Source organism: Diorhabda sublineata, chromosome 4, assembly GCF_026230105.1.
Source record: "Diorhabda sublineata isolate icDioSubl1.1 chromosome 4, icDioSubl1.1, whole genome shotgun sequence".
NCBI classification, from domain to species: domain Eukaryota; kingdom Metazoa; phylum Arthropoda; class Insecta; order Coleoptera; family Chrysomelidae; genus Diorhabda; species Diorhabda sublineata.
The window spans coordinates 32,289,539-32,308,785 of NC_079477.1; the positions used below are offsets into that span (position 1 = coordinate 32,289,539).

The following is a 19,247-nucleotide window of genomic DNA, read 5'->3' on the forward strand; positions in this document are numbered from 1 at the left end:
TTTACTTAGATATAAAGATCATTCTGGAGGCAGAAATTCACTGTCACTACTATAGTTATTATAAGCATCGTTTTTCCCTGTTAATGCCCGAAAATATATCGATAAATGTTCAATAACAACTTTTCGATAATCATGGTTACCTCAACCTATACTTTTTTTAAGTGTATGTTCATTATTTACCCATATTCCGACTAAAAATTGAATTTTTATTTGCCCAATTATGCCATTTTCTGTCTTTTTATCGATGAAGATTTCCTGTCATGCTGAACAAAATGGAGTAATGTTTTTGCAAGGTTTTATAACTCATTTTAGGAACGTTATCGTTATTTGGAATTATAACCACAAGGCTTTTAGATAATCGGAAATACTTTATCGAAATAAAAAGATCGTCTTTCAACTGTCTTCTTAAAGGTGTCTCTTGTACATAAACCATAATGTACTTTTGGTCTATAAGTAGTAGATGATAGTCTTGAGATTTGGTACTTCCGTCGGCGAAAATGTCTTTCTGAAATATATGTTTGAATTGATGCCCCAAATGTTTGCGACCGCATTTCAATATATTTCTATAGCTTGTATTGGTTTGGGCTACCATTTTTTATCACTAAAACAATCACATTGTTTATATGAGTGTTAACTTTCCTCATTTTCCTATATTACAGAAAAACACAAACAAAAAATGTCAAGAATAAATTAGAAGCAAAGCGTACTTTCGTATTTCGTAACATTAGTAGTGATCCCCCTACAACTAGCACCGAATTCAAATTGTTTTTATAGACCGATAGTAAAACTGACTTATCTCATTTTCTATTCAACGTTATAAAGAATTCCAGAATATCAGTTTATTAATAAATAACATACTTGAAAGTTGAGTATCTTATAAAAAAAGGATGATCCTTATGTAGTTCAGATCAAAGCTTTTGAGATATCTCCAACCTTTTCTGAATTATTCATATATGAGGATGGTCACAGAAGTACCTAGCCTTGAAGACGCCACGTTGTTTAGTATTTGTTTGGCAGCCATCAATAGTGAACGTTTTCAGTGGATTTGTAAACATGAGAAAAATTGGTCATCGTTATGTGATGCAATACTTTTATTTGAAAGCTGAACTGAATTCTACTCTGGATGAGACTGCTCTTCTGTGTGGACCAGCATCGCAGTGGTCGACCAAATGAGGTGACGACTCCAGAAATATCAAAGAAAATCCTCATAGGGTACTGGATGATCGACGACTGAAAGTGTGCGAGCTAACAGACATAGTAGGCATTTTTAAAAGTGCGCATATTAACTGAAAATTTGGACATAAGGAAGCTGTGCGTAAGATGGGTGCCGCATTTGCTCACAATGGTACAAAAACAGAGTCATGAAGATGTTTCCATCGAGTGTTTGGCAATGTTTCAGACAAATAAAGCCGAATTTTAACGATGTTCCATAACCATAGATGAATTGTGGGTCCATCACTTCACACCCGAAACAAAAGTACAATCAAAACAATGGACTGAAAATATTTGTTCTCATTTGTCTGTCTGAAAAGTTAAGTGGCAACCCTCGTACAACTGGTACAAAAAAGTATCCATACTTTCTATGGGAATGGAAGATGCTGAATGCACTTCAGATAAGAAAGGTTTAGTTCACCTGAACATTTTTTCATCTTGGTTCAAAAATTGAATGAAAACAGCACTAAGGATGTAGGTACTTATTTTTTCTCTTCCCGTAAAATTGATTGAAAGTAGGGCAAAGGATTCAACTGTATTATGCTGAAATTCCATTGAATAAGTTATTTTAAATTGCAAAAAACTGCTATCCCTAGTCCTTAAATGGAAGATCATTTGACAAATGACAAATTTTCCAGTGAAACATGAAATTATCCTATAAAGAAATGTTTCTACAAAAAATAAATGGAAAATCCACATAAATAGATAGCAAATATCTCAAAATCTGTGAATTCTTAGAAAAAACTATAAATATATTTGGAACCAGCGAATGAAAATTAAGTTAATTTTTGAAAATATGTAAAAAATAGTTTCATTATATCCAATATGAAAATATTAATCCGTTATTACCTAACTAAATTTTGGGTAAAAATTGATTCAGATCTTAAGTAGATTGTTATAAATAATACGAGGTGTGGATATTAAGAAACGTGAGTAGCGCTGCTACAGAACCAGTTCGCATTTGTAAACAAAGCAGTGTAGCGGGGTCTTCGTTTGTATATAGGCTGTTTTTTGTTTAGCAGAAAAAGTAATCGATGTAAAAATAAAGCAACGGATTGTTGTGAAATTTCATATGAAAAACTGCATTCGGAACTTATGATTTATTGAAACTAGTATTTGGCAATGAATGTTTGTTGCGTACTCGTGATTTTAAGCGTTTTCAATATGGCTGAGAATATGTTGAAGCTGATTCACGTTCGGGTCGACCTTCCAAGTCAAAAAATTAACACAAAATGTGTGCGGCAACTTTACATGAACATTTTAATAAGTACAAAGTGTAAGCAAAACTAGTGCATATAATCTTCACATTTGAACAAAAAGAAGCTCAAAAAATTTAATTTTGATACTATTAATACTTTGAATGCGATTATTACTTATTAAGAAAGGTAATAATCAAATCTGCATTAAAAGAAACAAAATTTGGTTCTGTTGAAGCTATGAAAAAAATAAAAGGCACGTGTCTTGAAGGATCTGAGAGAAAAAGACTTCCAGTACTGTTTCAAATAAATGAATATGCCATGTAGGGATAGAGGAGGGGTATATATTGAAGGTGATAATGAATAAATATACATTATATCTAAGAAAAACATTTTGTAATATAATTTGAAACTTAAAATAATCAATTGTTATCAATATCAAAAATTACCCCAAATATAACCCTAAATATGATATTTGATAACGAAGATATTGGACTTACATTTTTTAGAACCATTCAAGATCTGCTAGAGCTGCGGACGCTTCTTTGAAACCCCACAGTCCAGGTTTTGCTATGGGATTCAAACCAGGTCCTGTGGTATATACCAATGGACCTCCATTTCCAGTATCATTTTTCAAACTAAGACTTCATGTCAATTCAAGTTTTACGACAGAGGTAAGAATGTGTCTTATTTCGTCATTTTATTTACATTTGAGTAGGTTATGTTGTTTCGTGAAGTAATGGTTATAATGTGAGAAGTATAATTGACATTAGAAGTGTTACAACCAAAAAGAATAATCTATTTTCCATATTTTGCAATGTTATAGCTCTCCACATTAAGAATGATTAATTTTTCAAGAAGTTTCATTGAAACCCAATCAGAAAAATTTATTATTAATGTGTTCGGCAATATCGTAATTGAATACACTCGAATACGGATCTAGGCTTCGACAAAATAAGGTACTTGATGCGTGGCACCTAGTTCCAATCTGTGGAGGACGGTGCAAATTTGAAAGCTTCATTCCAATAATATTCAGAATATCTTTGATGGAAGGCCAACTTCTTCAAGATACTCCATATTTTCACGCCGAATAAGAATTTAAAGAAGCCCATTTAGATAAGATAGTATAGTACTTTTAACGCCCGTTATCATATGACTTTAAATAAACATAAGTGGTTATCGGCTGCCAAAGCATTAGCCACTAAAACTAAAACTGAAAAAAGAAGTACAACATTAGAAAAAAATTGGTCAAAGATAAAACTTTGTTATCAAAGCCTGTTTAAAAAATAATCATTATGGTACCACAATATGAAAGTTACAAAATTATCCCTTTTGGGTGTAACACTTATAATGTCAATGAGCATATTTGTATTAATTCATATGAAATTCTAGGAAAAAATACTCCATCTCGGCCTATGCTTACCTCACGCATGTTCAGCAAATGATGCTCAAAAGATTATGGAAGGAGCTTCAGCTTCTTCAACGAAAATTACGGTTAAAGTTCAATTAGTCAGATCTGAACATAATAGATACAATTATTGGACAGACAGCACATTCATTGCTTTGAGGTAAGTAAATATAGTTTGTTTCTTGGAAATATTCAATTGTTTTCATTGATGATAATGGGGATAATAAGGGTTTCAGAACTATATATTTACTCGATTTTCAATACAAAGTGAGGGGGTTAATGAGTCCGCTACTTTTTGAAGATAGTTATTTGGATGAGAAAACATACAAATTTTCTAAAGTAAAAACATTTATTAAGGGCAAAATAGGTTCATGTTCATGATTTAATTTCACCGTTGAAGTCAAATATCATTTCTCAAAGCCATTTCTCCAGGATTAGGAACAATAGTCACCTTTTGAAGGTGGTGAATATTGATCAACAAACACATCTTTGTATTTTCGGCATCGGGTTCCCCTAGAGGAACCAAATGGTGGTAGATCCAAGAGGCTAGAAACTCGTTATTATTGCGCGCACACTCCTGTTATTGCATTTGTGGTCAATCGTCATCCAATCCGGCACACAACAGGAAACGCGTTCTCACACTCAAGTCATCATTCAAAATTTGAACCGCTGAGATGTCTACGGCTTCCACAATTCTGTAGTGAATTTTTTTCCATGTAGAGATCTCAATTAGGTATGCAGAACGTATAGCAGTTTGCGTGGGGGTACTAGAACAACAAAATAGTATTTATCAAGCTTAGAATTCATTGGAGATGTACTAGTTTACTAGTCTTTCTGGCAAAGTAAAAAATTTTAAGATCTCAACCCAAAAAATTTGGTGAAATAAATTAGTTGTTATTTCTTCTTCAAAAATAAATTTTAAATACTCATTTTAAAGAAACAAATTGAAAATTGAGAAATTAGAACTAGAGTTCAGTAAATGGGGAAACATGGATCGACATTAAAGCCGCAACGAGCAATTGAGAGAAGTATGGATGGTGAAAACGGATGGAAACTATAGAAGTGCAGCTGAAGACCTTAACTTTTCATCCAGTGCTATTTGTCATTTGATATAGTGGGGCTGATGATGTTAGAGAAAGACATAGTAACCGTACAAAAGCAACGGATCTTATACAGAACGCGTTTCATTACAAGTCAGCAAGTGAGAGACATTGTAGACACAATGACATTGGGAATAACCGAACTGTTACAAAAAGGTTGCACCGTTTCAATCTATACACCAGTAGATTACGTCAAGTATCCTCATCAATGAGGAAAAATCGCGGCATAAGATTATCATGGGCACACGAACATATATATTCGTGTGTGAAGACGATTTCGAAATCTGGAACGTCTTAATGCTGCGGGAAAGTGTACAGTATGGGAGTCTTCGTAAAGAAGAAAGAACTTACCTCGTCTTACTAGACGATTAGTTGAATGCATTGTGCGTCCATGCTATCAAATCGATCTGACTGACCAGTTCATCCCATGACAATTTTCGTCTACACAGAGTACACTTAGTAAGTATTTATCTGGAAAGCTTTATTATAGGCTTGCGTAGACCTTCGATTTCAATCCTATCCAATATCTTTGGGATTCGATGGAAAAAAGTCATTTGTGCCAGGAAAGAGCGTTACATACAAGCCCACATTTTGATTGGTCTCTGGATCACCTCCAACCAACTGGAGATCGAAAAGCCCATTTTAAGCTTACCTAATAGGTGCCATACTGTAGTTGTGGTAAAAAGAGGAGATACTTTTTACTCTTAATTATATTTATTATATCATCGTACCAAATTTATTAAAATGATCAACATTCCTTGTTTGTTATATGTTTTCTGAACTTTTGCACCAATTCTCTCTTTCTGGTGATTCATTGAACGAAAATGATGTTACTATATCCATACCAAAGGTATGAGACAATTTCGTAGTGTTCGATGTGTGTATTAATAAAAATAAACAGTTCTTTGGAATGAAAATAGATACATTCAAATTTATAATGAAATTTATTGAAAATATTATGAATATTTTAGTGTTACCACCGCAATTATAATTTTCATGTTGATAATTGGTACAGCATTTGACTATTATTTGGAGTATTTGAAAAATTGCAGTATGAAAGAGAAAAGCTGCACTCATTTTAATATGAGTATGCCGGATCTAAAAGGAAAGAACGGTAAGTGTCTATATTTCATCTATAACGAATCAGTACTAATATTTGTATGAAGTAAAAGATCACCGAAATATTTAATGCAGATATATTTATTCGAATTAAGTATTCGTGTTAGAGCAATTTTTAATAATGTCTGACCAAATGTAATTTACTACATTATGAAATTTGAATTATGCTTCGTTAAGGTAAATAATGAGTTTGATTTTTATTTTACCCAAATAATCTTGTCGACATTTCACTATCATCGATAATAAGTTTATCTCAAAGGGTTTTTATAAGTTTTTTGTGTTTAAAACCGATTTGTCTCCTTTTTGCGCTGGTATAAGTATAATCTAAATAATAATAACCCCACCATTTGTTTAAAACATATCTTTAAATGTTTTATTTTCACTATAACTCCTTTCATAGTAACTCGAATAATGAACGGTTTATTAATTTTTGCTAATTGTACAATTCTTATATGGTCTCAAATATTTTGTTAATATTTTCTTTTACCTGTGCAATTTCATTATCACATTGTGCTACATCATTCTGCCATGGTAGAAAATAAAAACACATTTTCCAACAAAACAGTGCATTGTCTGGGGCTTTATACGAGGATTGTCTGAAAAGTTTTGAACCTCAACCTAAAGTCACTACTAATCAATATAAGATAGGGAAATATATTTGGAGCGTGCGATGAGAGATTTTTACTAAACTTTCAGTCATTTTGGACGTTTATTTAATGTTTGATAATTATATAAATGATGCTTTGTGAGGATTTTTTTGAAAATGGATGAAATTGAATATTGAACCGTCATTAAATAGTTGTTTTTGAAAGGCAATACGCCTAAGAGGAATTAGACTCTTGGACTCCTCACCATCATTCACGATTGTAAAATTTTGGGCAGCTGAGTTCGAACCTAGTCGTGTAGAGCGTTCGGAACGGCTAAAAATTGAGACAATCGTCGTGAAAAGAAGGCATTCTCCATACACTGACTGGAGAATTATGCATGCCGGAGCTATTTGCGTTGTGGGTGCTCGCTTTGAACTAAAAACGTATTCGAAGGAACATTTCAAGGCCTTATTAACAAGTTTTAAAGAAAATAAGTCGGTCTTTTTACGTCGATTCAATACTGGAATGAAAAAACAGTTAATAAAAAAGATTACAAAGAGGTAACAACTTCCGAAAAAGGAAAAGAAGGTTTCACCAACCGAAAAATTGGTGGTGACCGTCTTTTGAAATAGTAATGAGATTGTATTCAGTGACAAGGAGAGTTTTAAGCATCATTTCTGATAAGGTAAAGGTAGAAATTGCTAAAAAGCAACCGCATTGCAAAAAAAAGAGAGTACTCTTCAGACCTCCCAAGGAATTTTTGATTCCTATACTCAAAGTTTCACTTGTAGAAAAGAGATTATGATTATGAAGGGTTAAGAGGGAGCATCGTTGAAAAAAAGCTCTAAAGAAGAATATGTTGAAAAATAAAAATGAAGAATATGTCTGGTTTTTTTGCTAGACCGTTTACTTTTCAAACAACTCTCGTAAGATATCTACCATAAAAAATGTTTTGATTGATTGAACCTCAAAGATTTTTCGCATGTTCACCTAATCTACATTTTTTTACTTTATTTTCTATATATTATATATCTTCACGACGAAAGACTCTTCTTGCTTGGACCACTGTTCTATGTCTATTGAAATGCTGTGATTGCCTGAACACAACAACTACCTTGACAACTCGCATTGACCATTTTCTCCGGCGCTACATTCATGTTATTATCGATCCTTATAAAAACAGCTTCTACAATTTATAATGAAACTACTATAACTTACCACTGGTATACAATAGACATAGCATTACAAACTAGGTGTTCTAGAAATATATTTTGTTTGGTTACCCATTTGATATTCTTTTCATAATTTTTCCACCTAACAAGATATTGATAAAGTTGTTGACTCGTGTTAAGTAAAAGGCTCCAAATATTCCTGCCAAACTTTTGGATTTCAGTTATATTAAATCTAAACACCCAAAGAATCATTGTTCAGTCCAGGCACAAACAATCTTTACCTATTAACACTATATAGATATTCAATTGCCACGTTTAGTTATGCATATATTACTGATAGCTTTTTTGCAGGGCTTTACGTAGTGAACAACAATAATAATAATAATAACAACATTCCCTGTGACGATCATGCTCGCAGTTTTGACCTTAGTAGTAGCAATGCTTCCATATCACAAGAGACTCTCTTAAGTATGTACATATTTTGTAGTATAAAGTTAGCTTCTTAATTGTATATTAGAATGCCAAATATAGAGCTCAATTAATGCTTAATTGATGCTAGTTTTGATTTATAATTAATAAAAAGTCGATTGAGAAAAATCATTAAGCAATATATCGAGTTTAAGATGAGAATACCTTCATATTTTCGATATTTTGAAGAAATCAGATTTGAATTTTTATAAAGTCATTCAAGGTGATGCGAAACTTGACAATCCATCGCCTACTTTACGTTATTGGCGCGTAGTCTTCTTCCTCTCTCCCTAGTTCTGTGCGAAATTCCGGAAGGTCTTCTCACTATTGAAGGGTTAGCCCTAATCACTCTATATTCTAATTTTTACGGTAAAATTTGAATTATCTGTTATTTGAATTATACACAAAGTTTTTTAAGTTCTAGTTTAAAGGTTAGCTATTCCAGAATTATAACGCAAATCATTTTAAAAGAAAAATTCTGCATTTTTTGGAAAGCAGTTGCAATAAACGCCCTTTTCAATGAAGCTAGGTCTTATTGAAATCCATTATAATGATTAAATTCATTGAATACCCTTGCGTCTTGATGCTAACATTGACGGCAGTATTATCGAGTGAATACACTCATTACTTTTCGCAATTCACCATCGAAATAGTGGCAAGTAAATAATAACAAAATGTTTAATTCGTCACAAAACTGAAGCCTATATAGTTCCAATTTTGAAGGTATATTTTTCCATGCCTCTCACCTTCACCATCACCGTTACCTCCACTTTTCTCATTACCATCATTGCCTTAACATTCCATGTTGCCATTTTCATTCAATTCTTTCGTTTTTTCTTGATTACACCCTTAGTTATTAACCATTTCATTGCGTTATTAATTTCCATTACATCAATCTTATTTTCTTTCATCACTAGTTTACGACTTTTTCTTTTCTTACCTCCATTTTGTTCTAAACCTCTTGTGTTTATTTCTAATTGATCTGTCCTGTTAAACTATATAAAAAATGTTTCCGGGTCTTCTTCCACTTCTGTTCTTCTATTATTTGTTGTTCATTGTTGGTTCTCATTCTCCTTATCATCAAATCCTTGAATTAATATGTTGCTTCCTCTTCCACATATTCAAATATTTCTTCTTGTTTGGCGATTAAGATTTTCTTGTTTCAATAATACATATCTATCATTTTTTTTTAATTTCTGAAATTTCTTTTCACTTTTTAATTGTTCTCATATTCTTTTTTCAATATTCATTGCGTCACGTTCAATTAAGCACTTGCTCATTTTAGCCCTCCGCACTTACTTTGGCTTGCTGATCTCACTTTAGTTTTTCATTTGAATTCACTCCGTGTATTTTATTTAAATTCTTGGTCGACGATATTTGTTTATCGCTTTCATACATTGTTGATATTACCACTATTTTGATTTTAGATATTAATAATTTGGTTTACGTTTCTTTCCCTTGTTGTGGTTGTAGAGTGGTAGCGGTTGTGATGTTGCAACTACTAAAGCCTGTACTACACGATGCATCAAATGCTTTCAACGTTAGACGCTGGTATGACTGGACGCATCGTGTGGTCGTAGTGCGCATGTCAATCGACGAATATTCTGTTTCCGTTGGTCATAGAAAGTCGGGTTTTTAACTTACGTCAAAGGAGTACCCAAAATTGGAACGAAGCTAGAACCAAAACTTGTGGTACAGCTACATACACTTGTTGTCCTCTTACATGTGAATGCTACGTGTTTTGTATGAAAAACCAAAGTTGTCAGTATTATCCAGCTCATTTTATGTTGTCCATAACTTTTTTGTAAAATTTACAATGTTTAAGGTAAGTTTCCAGCTTTCGTCCAATGTTCGGCCAACGTTGGAACGCGATTGTTGCAAACATTGGACGCATCTTGTAGTACCGGCTTAAGCTGGGTGTTGATAGTAAAGTACCACTGTTATTAAGCGGAAATCAGTGAAATTCTCGGACTTTTTCTTTATTACTTTGTATTGTTCGGTCACATTGGATATGATATGATGAACAGCTATGATTTTCCTAAATCGGATGATTGTTTCTGAAACAGCATTTCCTATTAATTTTTTAAATACATTTTCCGATATCCCAAACACAAAGTAAAATATCGAGTATTGGCTTCATTTATCGAGTTGTAGCAAGACAAATATGAATTTCAGCTGATCATTTCTGAATTTGGAACCATCTTTATTTGACTGTAGGAAACATTTTAATATTAATTCATTCAAACAACGAAAATGTGGAGGTATTTTTTTCCTACACTTCATGTACATATATTTCTTAAAGTGCAAGTGAAATCTAGCACAATCTTTTTTTGTGTTTTAACGAACGAGAATTTTTTTTAACTGCACTCATGCTCTCATTTATCGAGTAGCTTAGTGTAGAGTTGAATGTCTCAATTATTAATTTTTATAAAATCTCTTGTAATTTATGTAAAATGCTTCATACATTGGACAGCAATATAAACGCACCACTACTATATTTTAAAAACTATTTTTTATTTCATGGTTCCATCATATATTTTTATGTATATTCTCTCTACTTAATAAGGGTTTAAAGAAAAGATGAAATTCCATAAAAGTAAAAAATAAAGAAAAAAACAAGCAAATTCAAAATATAAAATAAATATTAGCTTTAGCAGCGATTATTCATACTTAAAATCACGAGCCTTATTTTGTTTGCATCTAAATTATTTCATGTTTGGACAATATCTCAAGTAAACCCAATCAAAATATATTTAGGGTTATAAAGTTTTGAAAAACGACGGTAGATCATGTCTCCAACATTCTCAATTGGGTTAAGATCAGTACTGTACCAATCCATAGTGTCAATTCCAAAAATAGGGTACTTGCATTTTTTAAAAGAATTAATGTTTCTTAGTTTACAAGTCCTTGATATGAAATGATATCAGAAAGTAAAATAAAATAATTACACGAGGAGACGATTCTAATTAGTTTTCAGTTGTGACGTCATAGGTTTAATAAAAACATTGAGCAGTTGTCTGCTTTATGATCACGAGGTTATCGTTGTAAGCAACGTAGCGTGTACTGTTATAATACAGTTTTTATTTATTAATTAAGTATAAATAAAACGTTTTTCTATATATAAAATAAAGTGAACCTTTTATAGGTTAAGTTCTTACATTAATACATTATCACGTTGAAAATTGGAAGCATAATAACCTTAATTACCATAAAATATCAAAAAAGCCAAATTTGAATCTTACTTCCATTAAAATGATCCTGGTAACAAAAATAATTACATTTCGCAGGATCGTCAAACCGACCAACATTTTCAAACCATTTTTGTTGTATATTCGAAGTATAATAAATGAATAAATACTGTTTTCAGAATTCGTTTTAAAGGAGATGCTGCTCTCATTTTCTGTAAGAATAAATATGGGTTATATTTGCGATCAAACAGTTGGAAGTGACACTATATCTGTAATACATGGTCTAAAAGCTATAAGTATGGCTTGGGTAGTTTTGGGACATACGTGTATCGTTGCCTTCAAGTATTCAGGTGAGAACAACAATTTTTGTTTATCCATGGTCAATTGGTCAATTTCTCAAAATATAAAGGCTCACTTCCATCTCATCGAAATTAGAGGCCACGTTTTTTGGCAATTATATAGACTTCCATGCTTATATATTGTATTCTTCTCATCCTAGTAGCTGCAGCTTTAATTACCTTACCTTAGATTTTAATAACTAGGAACCTTGAGTTTTAATTCTTACACCAATTGAATTTTGTGTGAATAAAGTTTCAGATTGTAATGCAAAATGTGTAATAAGGATCTATCCGCTTCCGAATTGAAATATCCTCGCAAATATCGAGTCTGTTGTGTTACTACGGTGGAGACTTTGGAAGATGATTTTGATAAAATTTATTGTGTTTTCTTATAAGTGAACTTTTTCACTTCATAATCCAAATTGCCACACTAGTCAATGGAAAATGTTTCGACAGGGCTCTTTTTAGTTTGCTAGTTATCCAATTTAATATCATAGTTTTGATACAAATGAAAATATATAACGATATTTTTTAGATAATATGGAATACAGAAGAATTGTTCAAAAAGAGTTTCTCTTTCAAACTGTAACGAATGGAACCTTCAGTGTAGATACTTTCTTTTTTTGCAGCGGTCTTTTGGTCTCTTTTCTGTATTTTAGAACAAACGCCAAAGGAAAACTAGATTCATTGAATAAAGGCAACGGATTTATTGCTGGCGTGTTACATTTCTTGGGATTAGTTGGTTACAGATTTGCAAGGTATGTAAAAAATACAAAAAGCAAGGATTATTTTTTGAAATGAACTGTAATCGTTATTCAAGGCTATCTTGCCTAACTATTATCTTCTACTTTTTATTTAATATTTCAAAAAAGAAAGTATAAAGATCTTTCAAATAAAAATTTGATTCACACAGTAGTAAAATACGGAATGACAATGAGTTAAAATAAAATAAAGAGTATAACAGTAACACACTACTTGGAGTAGTGAAAAGTGAATATAAGGTAGACGTTCATTATGAGTTTGATCAAGTGAGTCGGTTATGTGTAATGATTCCTCATCTACAGCACTATTTTGAGCAACGGTGCTCCACTCAGATTTTTCTTTTAGACTTGCAGCAAAACTTTTTGACAAACTTCAGCAGGTCTAAGGAGAAAGTTTTTTGTCTAGAAGGTAGGTGTTTCAGTGGTTTTACGTATTTTCGGAAGAATGAGACTCGATAAAAGACGAGCCACTCAGCGGAAGACCTACAACTTCAAGAGCCATTGAAAATGTCGACAGAATTCGAGAACTTCTTCGTTCATATAGTCGATTGAGGAAGAGTTGGAGTTGAATCACCGTTCATCAGGATTTCGACTGATGAATTGAGAAATTAGCTTCGTAACAAGAAAAGGACATCATGAGTTGAGGGTGCCTTGAATCAATTAGAAATTATCCCTATTTTTGTAGACGAGAGTTGGACTTGGGATTACGACTTCAAACACCAAACACATGTTTTGATAGCCAGGCCAAGCAGTGGAACAATTTTCACTGTGTGGTTTTTGGAAAGATCATAAACCTGGAAACAAATATGAAGGACAATTGGAGCTTGCCTTATGACAATACGCTTTGTCACACAGTGATTCCAATAGACCCGTTTTTAGCCGATAAAAAAATTTTTGTCGCTAAGCAACATCTTAACTCACCTGACTTTTTCCTGTTCCTTAAATCGAAAACTGATTTGATGGGACGGGATTTCAGCACATTATAAAACAATTAAACGATTTTAACTACTAAGCTGACTTATTACAACCTCTAGAACAGATATGAGGAGTGAAATACCTTCCATTCTTAACGCTGTGACTTCATGAAGTGAATTATTTTGAAAAAGATCCGATATGTATTTCTTTGGGCGTAACATATATACTGTTACTTATTTTTAATGGGGACAGTTTTTAGACTAGTTTTCAATGGGATAACTTCCTAGCGAAATAGAACATATTACAGAGTATCACACCTTTTTCGCAATTCGTAAGAAATCTGGTGAAAATTGAGAACAAGTTTTTGATATTAAAACTATTCTGTGAGATTTATGAAAAGTTTGATAGATTACATCAGACACAAGCCGCACACTAACAATATAATCACCGTCGCAAGTGTTGGCAACCTTTAAAAACTTTCTTCTAATTGTGAAATTCATTTTGCGAGTTGAAGGTTGTACATTTATCAATATTTTTCAACGATGTTTACTTTACTTTGGTTCCAATAAAATAATTCGCAACAAAAATGGCTTGACAGCGAACATTTAGCACATTCCCGATCGCTACACATACCGATATGGGGCAGCAGTGCTATGCGCTACGTCCCTTGAATACGACCAACGTTTTTGATATGAATATTACCATCGGTTCCAAAAGACTGTCAGTATTCTCTTTTCTACTAAATTAATTTCATACACAACCATACCGTTTTTGTAACATTTTTTTTTCAGATTAACTTTTCCTTACTTGTTCACTCTGGGAATTGTGGAGGTTACGATGAAATGGTTCGCATATAATTCAGTATTCGAACCTCCTACCATGGATCATTTGAATTGTCCAAATTACTGGTGGAGGAATATTCTCTATATAAACACGTTATTCCCAGTCGATCAAATGGTAAGATTAAGAAGTAATATCGATATTTGTAGTTTGCATTGTCTATTTTATTAGCATGATGAATTCATTGTATTATTTTTTCTTATAAAATGGAAAAATCATTACTACTATCAATTTATTTCCATTATCTGGAGATGTTATGGCGGCCATGAGGAAATTAATTGTCATGAATGAAAATCCAGTGAGTTGTTGATTGCGGATTGTGAATGAAAGCCAGCATGTGTCCATCTTTGTTCCATTCTTTCAAGGTTTTTACTGAGTTGGGCTTCCATGTGGTATCGAAGGCATTGTTTATGTCAAAAAATATAGCTACGCTTTTCTTATTGTTTGCTAAAGCCTCATGTATATCACTTAGTGGTTATGTTGTTGATAGCTATCAGGAATTGAGTTGGATTGATTACTGAACACTGCGGTGTTCCATGTTGTTGTGTTACTAAAGACTTTAGTGATTCAGGAAACTTATTTTTCAAATGCACGTTATGTAATAAAAAATATTGTAAAGTGTTTGCCTGATTGATAGATTTAATTGTCAATTTCCTGTCAAAATACTTAATATTCTTTTTTAATTCTGTTGATTTTTTATTATTTTTGCTTTGAGCTCTCACTCTTCTTTTACAAATATACAATAATACGATGCAGCTCTTTAGCTTATAAAGTACAACTTCGACAGAAATTTCTTTCTCTGGATAACTGTCTAACTCACTGTAATTTTTGTCATGATTATATATTAGCTTTAGAATTTGATTATAAAAATAATTTTGACTATTTTTACTCATGCAATTATTTTTTATTTGTTTAGTGTATGTTGTGGAGTTGGTATTTGTCAGATGATACACAATTTTACGTGGTTGGAGCAATCATATTAATATTGGCAACAAGGTAAATATGAAATCAACTCTCAAAACTACTAGAAAATTATATTATTATGATTATTTTTTCCAGTATAGCAAAAAGATGGGTCATAAATTGAACTATTGGTTTTCCACAATATTAAGTTTAGTTTTTATAACGACAAATTTTCAAATATCTTTGTGTTCACTACACTAGACTATTCAATTTTTGCGACTTTTGAATCCAGCATGGGTTAATGTTAGTAACATTTCTTCCATCCTTTCTAAATATTCATTATTTCCGCCCTTTTGTAAAAATTGGTTGATTGTACAGTCACATCACACTCTAATGGAAAAAACTGCATCTTTGTACATCTAACAGAACGAGACACGACTGGTGGGGAACTCTTGACATTGTTAGTTTTTGGGAATTTGAAATACTGTAAGGCATTGTTGTAAGTAAGTAAACGTGATCGAAATAGGTAGATCATGTATAAGGTCGGAAGACAATAGGTTGTGGGAGACCAGGAAACAGAAGGATTAGGAGGATACCATAACAGCTGACTTATTTAGGATTGGAACCCAGCACTTGGACATAGATGCACAATATCGTAGAAGATGTAGTAGCGAGTAGTGTAGTGGTAGCGAGTTCATTCAAATTACATCCAAAGTTGTAGAATCATGAATTAATAGAGTGTTTTAACGCAAAATTATTTACCACACTATTTTCGGTGGTTCTTCAAGTCTATACAACTGATGATAGAATATCTAATACAATTAACTTTTATTTTAGTCATTTTAAGAGCGCAGCCGCTATTCTTTTGGTCTTCATGACGAGTTCTTGGATAACAACTGGTTATATAGCTTACAGCAATAGTCACATGCCTGGATTAGACGATCCTTTAGCGTTATTTGATAAAATTTATGACAAACCTTGGACAAGGTTAGGTCCTTACCTAATCGGAATGTGTACTGGATGGTTCTTGTTTAAGAAAAATTGTCAACTACAACTATCAAAGGTAAAGTAGAATAACATTTCATTTATTGTATGATCTATGGAAATATTCAAAAGTCATTCGCTAGGTACTTTTATAACATCTGTACAAGTTTCCATATGTTATGAATTGTGTCAAATAATTAGATTTTAGTAGGGCAAGATGATAAGTAAACAGAAAAAGAAAATAAATACTGAAAAAGATGAGGACAGAAAATAGGAAATGTTCTAGAATCATGTGAACAATATTATACCAGAACATAGAAAGATAAGTAAAGTAGATAGATGGAATAAGCGAACAGGAAGTTAAAAACGCAATATGTAAAATGAAAATGAGAAAATCTTGTGGAGAGATGAAAAATAACATACATGTACTCGGAAGTCTGATAAAGAGGAGAATACAGGAAGGAGAAGAATTATATCTAAGAAATATAGATTTAACAGTGATTTTTGACATTATATAGATAGATAAATAAAAATGTTTACTAGTAATGGAAATACCAACAGAATTAGTGAAAGGCATAGATCAAGTGGACAGTTTAAGCCAATTATTATTGGTTTTGTTCGTGGATAAGATGTTGAAACATTTAAAAACAATTAGATGTAATAAAAGGAGATACAAACTTAGACTCATTGATTTTTTATATGAAAAGGATTGTGTTGGATAGGAAATTAAAGAATAAAATTCAGATATAAATAAATGTATGGAATGCAGATGTTGAAATAATGAAAATAGGAAGAAACACAAACAAAACTAAAGAAACAAATATAATCAAAACACTTAAAGAATGGAAGGCAAAGAACACATTTTAGCAAGAGTATTGGCATATGAATATTTATGTATAATCATCACAGAAATAGATCGAAGCGAAATAATCAACAAGACTATACTATTTCATGAATGGAAGTATTCTAGGGGTTGTGAATGCATCAATATTGAGATAAAAGGTGATAATACATCTTATAATTATCCCTAAAATGACAAATGTAACAATAAGTTGGATCATTCAAAGAAAGCTCAGAACAAAAGTTGATAAAATTAAAATCTTTGGGGAAAATAATATGAATTATGGCAGCATCATATATATAACAAGAATTAATCAACAACTAATGAAAAGGAAATTAATGGAACTAGGTGAATTAAAGAAAAAGCAGCACAGAAGGAAAAGATAATAAATTGACTAAGAAAATAGAATGAAATCCAATGAAAATCGAGGGAATGGACGGAAGAAGAGACGGCGGCTGAAAAGGACAATGAATTGAGTGGCCACGTCAAATCAAATATAGTGATAGGCAAATGATAACCGTTTTTGAAGATACTTGCAAATTTACTGGGGTAAGGAAGAGAAATGAACTTTTCATTATGCCCAAAAAACAAGATGCATGGAAGCGCAATGGTTTTTGTACTATAAGTTTGATGCAAAGTAGAAAAAAAGGATGAAAGAAGTAACAAAGTTCAAATCCAGCTACTGAAGAGACATCAGGATAAAATTGGAATGATTTGGAAGTGGAAAGATATATCTAAAAACCTAATCAACGATAGTAACAGGCAACCAATAATCGTCTTAAAAGATATATACAAAGTTACTACAGTTGATAGAGGGAGGAGAATCGTAGTATTCCAATAAAACTGAATTCACGCAAGCGAAATGGTTTTTGTACCATAAGTTTGATGCCATGTAGAAAAAATAGGTAAAATAAGAAATGGAATCCAAATTCGGCGACTGTAAACAATGTTTTAGAAGTGGAAGGAATATATCTAAAAACCTATTTAGAAATAGTAAGAGGCAAACGATAACAGTTTTAGAAGATACTTGCAAACTTAAACTCAAGTTTATAGAAGGAGGTGAGTTGAAATTTTTTAATAGGACAACATCTATAATTTGCGACAGATTCCGATTTCAATGTACATCACCATGCCCAAAAAACAGGATGCATGGAAGCGCAATGGTTTTTGTACAATAAGTTTACTATAAAATAGAAAAAAAAAAGGGTGGAAGAAGTGATAAAGTTTAAATCCAACTATTGAAAAGGCACCAGGATAAGATGAAAAGTAGACCAACGAATTGAGTGTCTGCGTCACAATGTTTTAGAAGTGGAAGAATTATGTGTAAAAACCTATTTAGAGATAGTAATAATCAACCGATAACCCATACATTCAAAGTTACTAAAGTTCTCCAGAGGGATCTAAAGAATCTATTATTCACCACTATTTCCAAGAATCCTAATAAACTAAAACAAAATGTTTTTGTACGATAAATTTGATGAGTTAGGTACTGAGAACTGTAGAGGAAAATTTTGGTCCCAGTAAAAAATCAAGATTAGTTTAATTGTCAAAAAATTTTTCGAGATAACAGGTACCAAACATACCAAGTTTCGTTAGCTCTCAAAAAAAGAGGTCCTATGTATTTTGATCCTCCAGAAATACTATAATACCTATGACCTGAGTCCTCATTTTATCCTTGAGCTAGTTTAGGATGTTATGATATTCATATTTTCATAATTGTCATATAGGAATTTGGGAAAAATGTTTTAATTATTGGTTGCTTTCAGATTATTCTTTCGGTCGGTTGGATTTTGTCTATTGGAACTTTGTTATCATTAGTATACGGTCTATATGAAACAAAATTGACACCATGGTTAGGCGCCACTTATAGTTCTTTGAGTCACTCAGCTTGGGCACTTGCCTTGGCATGGATAGTAGTCGCATGTGTTACCGGTTATGGTGGTAAGTTACTCCTAATAAATACCAATTTTTCCTCAATATAAAGGGTGACAAAGTACTTTATATTCCTGGTTATACTGTAGAGGCATAAGCAAACGAGATCAATGGAACTTTGTTTAAAGTTTTTTTGGCATTTGGTTCCTTAGTTTATGGATACTGTGCAAAATTTGGCTTCATATTATGTATTATGAGGAACATTCATAATAAACTTGTTAAGAATGTTATTTTTTTACTTGTAAAATCATTTTTTGGAAACAAAAATCATTTCTTAAAATAA

The 19,247-nt window shown here is 32.2% G+C and overlaps 1 protein-coding gene across 1 annotated transcript in view; it reads left to right on the top strand.

The window, feature by feature from the left end:
- LOC130443355 (nose resistant to fluoxetine protein 6) overlaps window positions 1-19,247 on the top strand; it is a 52,829-nt gene that overhangs the window by 33,159 nt on the left and 423 nt on the right. The window contains exons 3-12 of the mRNA XM_056777927.1: window positions 2,918-3,082; window positions 3,801-3,976; window positions 5,888-6,030; window positions 8,146-8,262; window positions 11,630-11,800; window positions 12,324-12,546; window positions 14,256-14,421; window positions 15,221-15,300; window positions 16,045-16,270; window positions 18,799-18,973. Of these exons, the coding sequence (XP_056633905.1) occupies window positions 2,918-3,082; window positions 3,801-3,976; window positions 5,888-6,030; window positions 8,146-8,262; window positions 11,630-11,800; window positions 12,324-12,546; window positions 14,256-14,421; window positions 15,221-15,300; window positions 16,045-16,270; window positions 18,799-18,973 (1,642 nt within the window). The remainder of the gene's footprint in view (window positions 1-2,917; window positions 3,083-3,800; window positions 3,977-5,887; window positions 6,031-8,145; window positions 8,263-11,629; window positions 11,801-12,323; window positions 12,547-14,255; window positions 14,422-15,220; window positions 15,301-16,044; window positions 16,271-18,798; window positions 18,974-19,247) is intronic.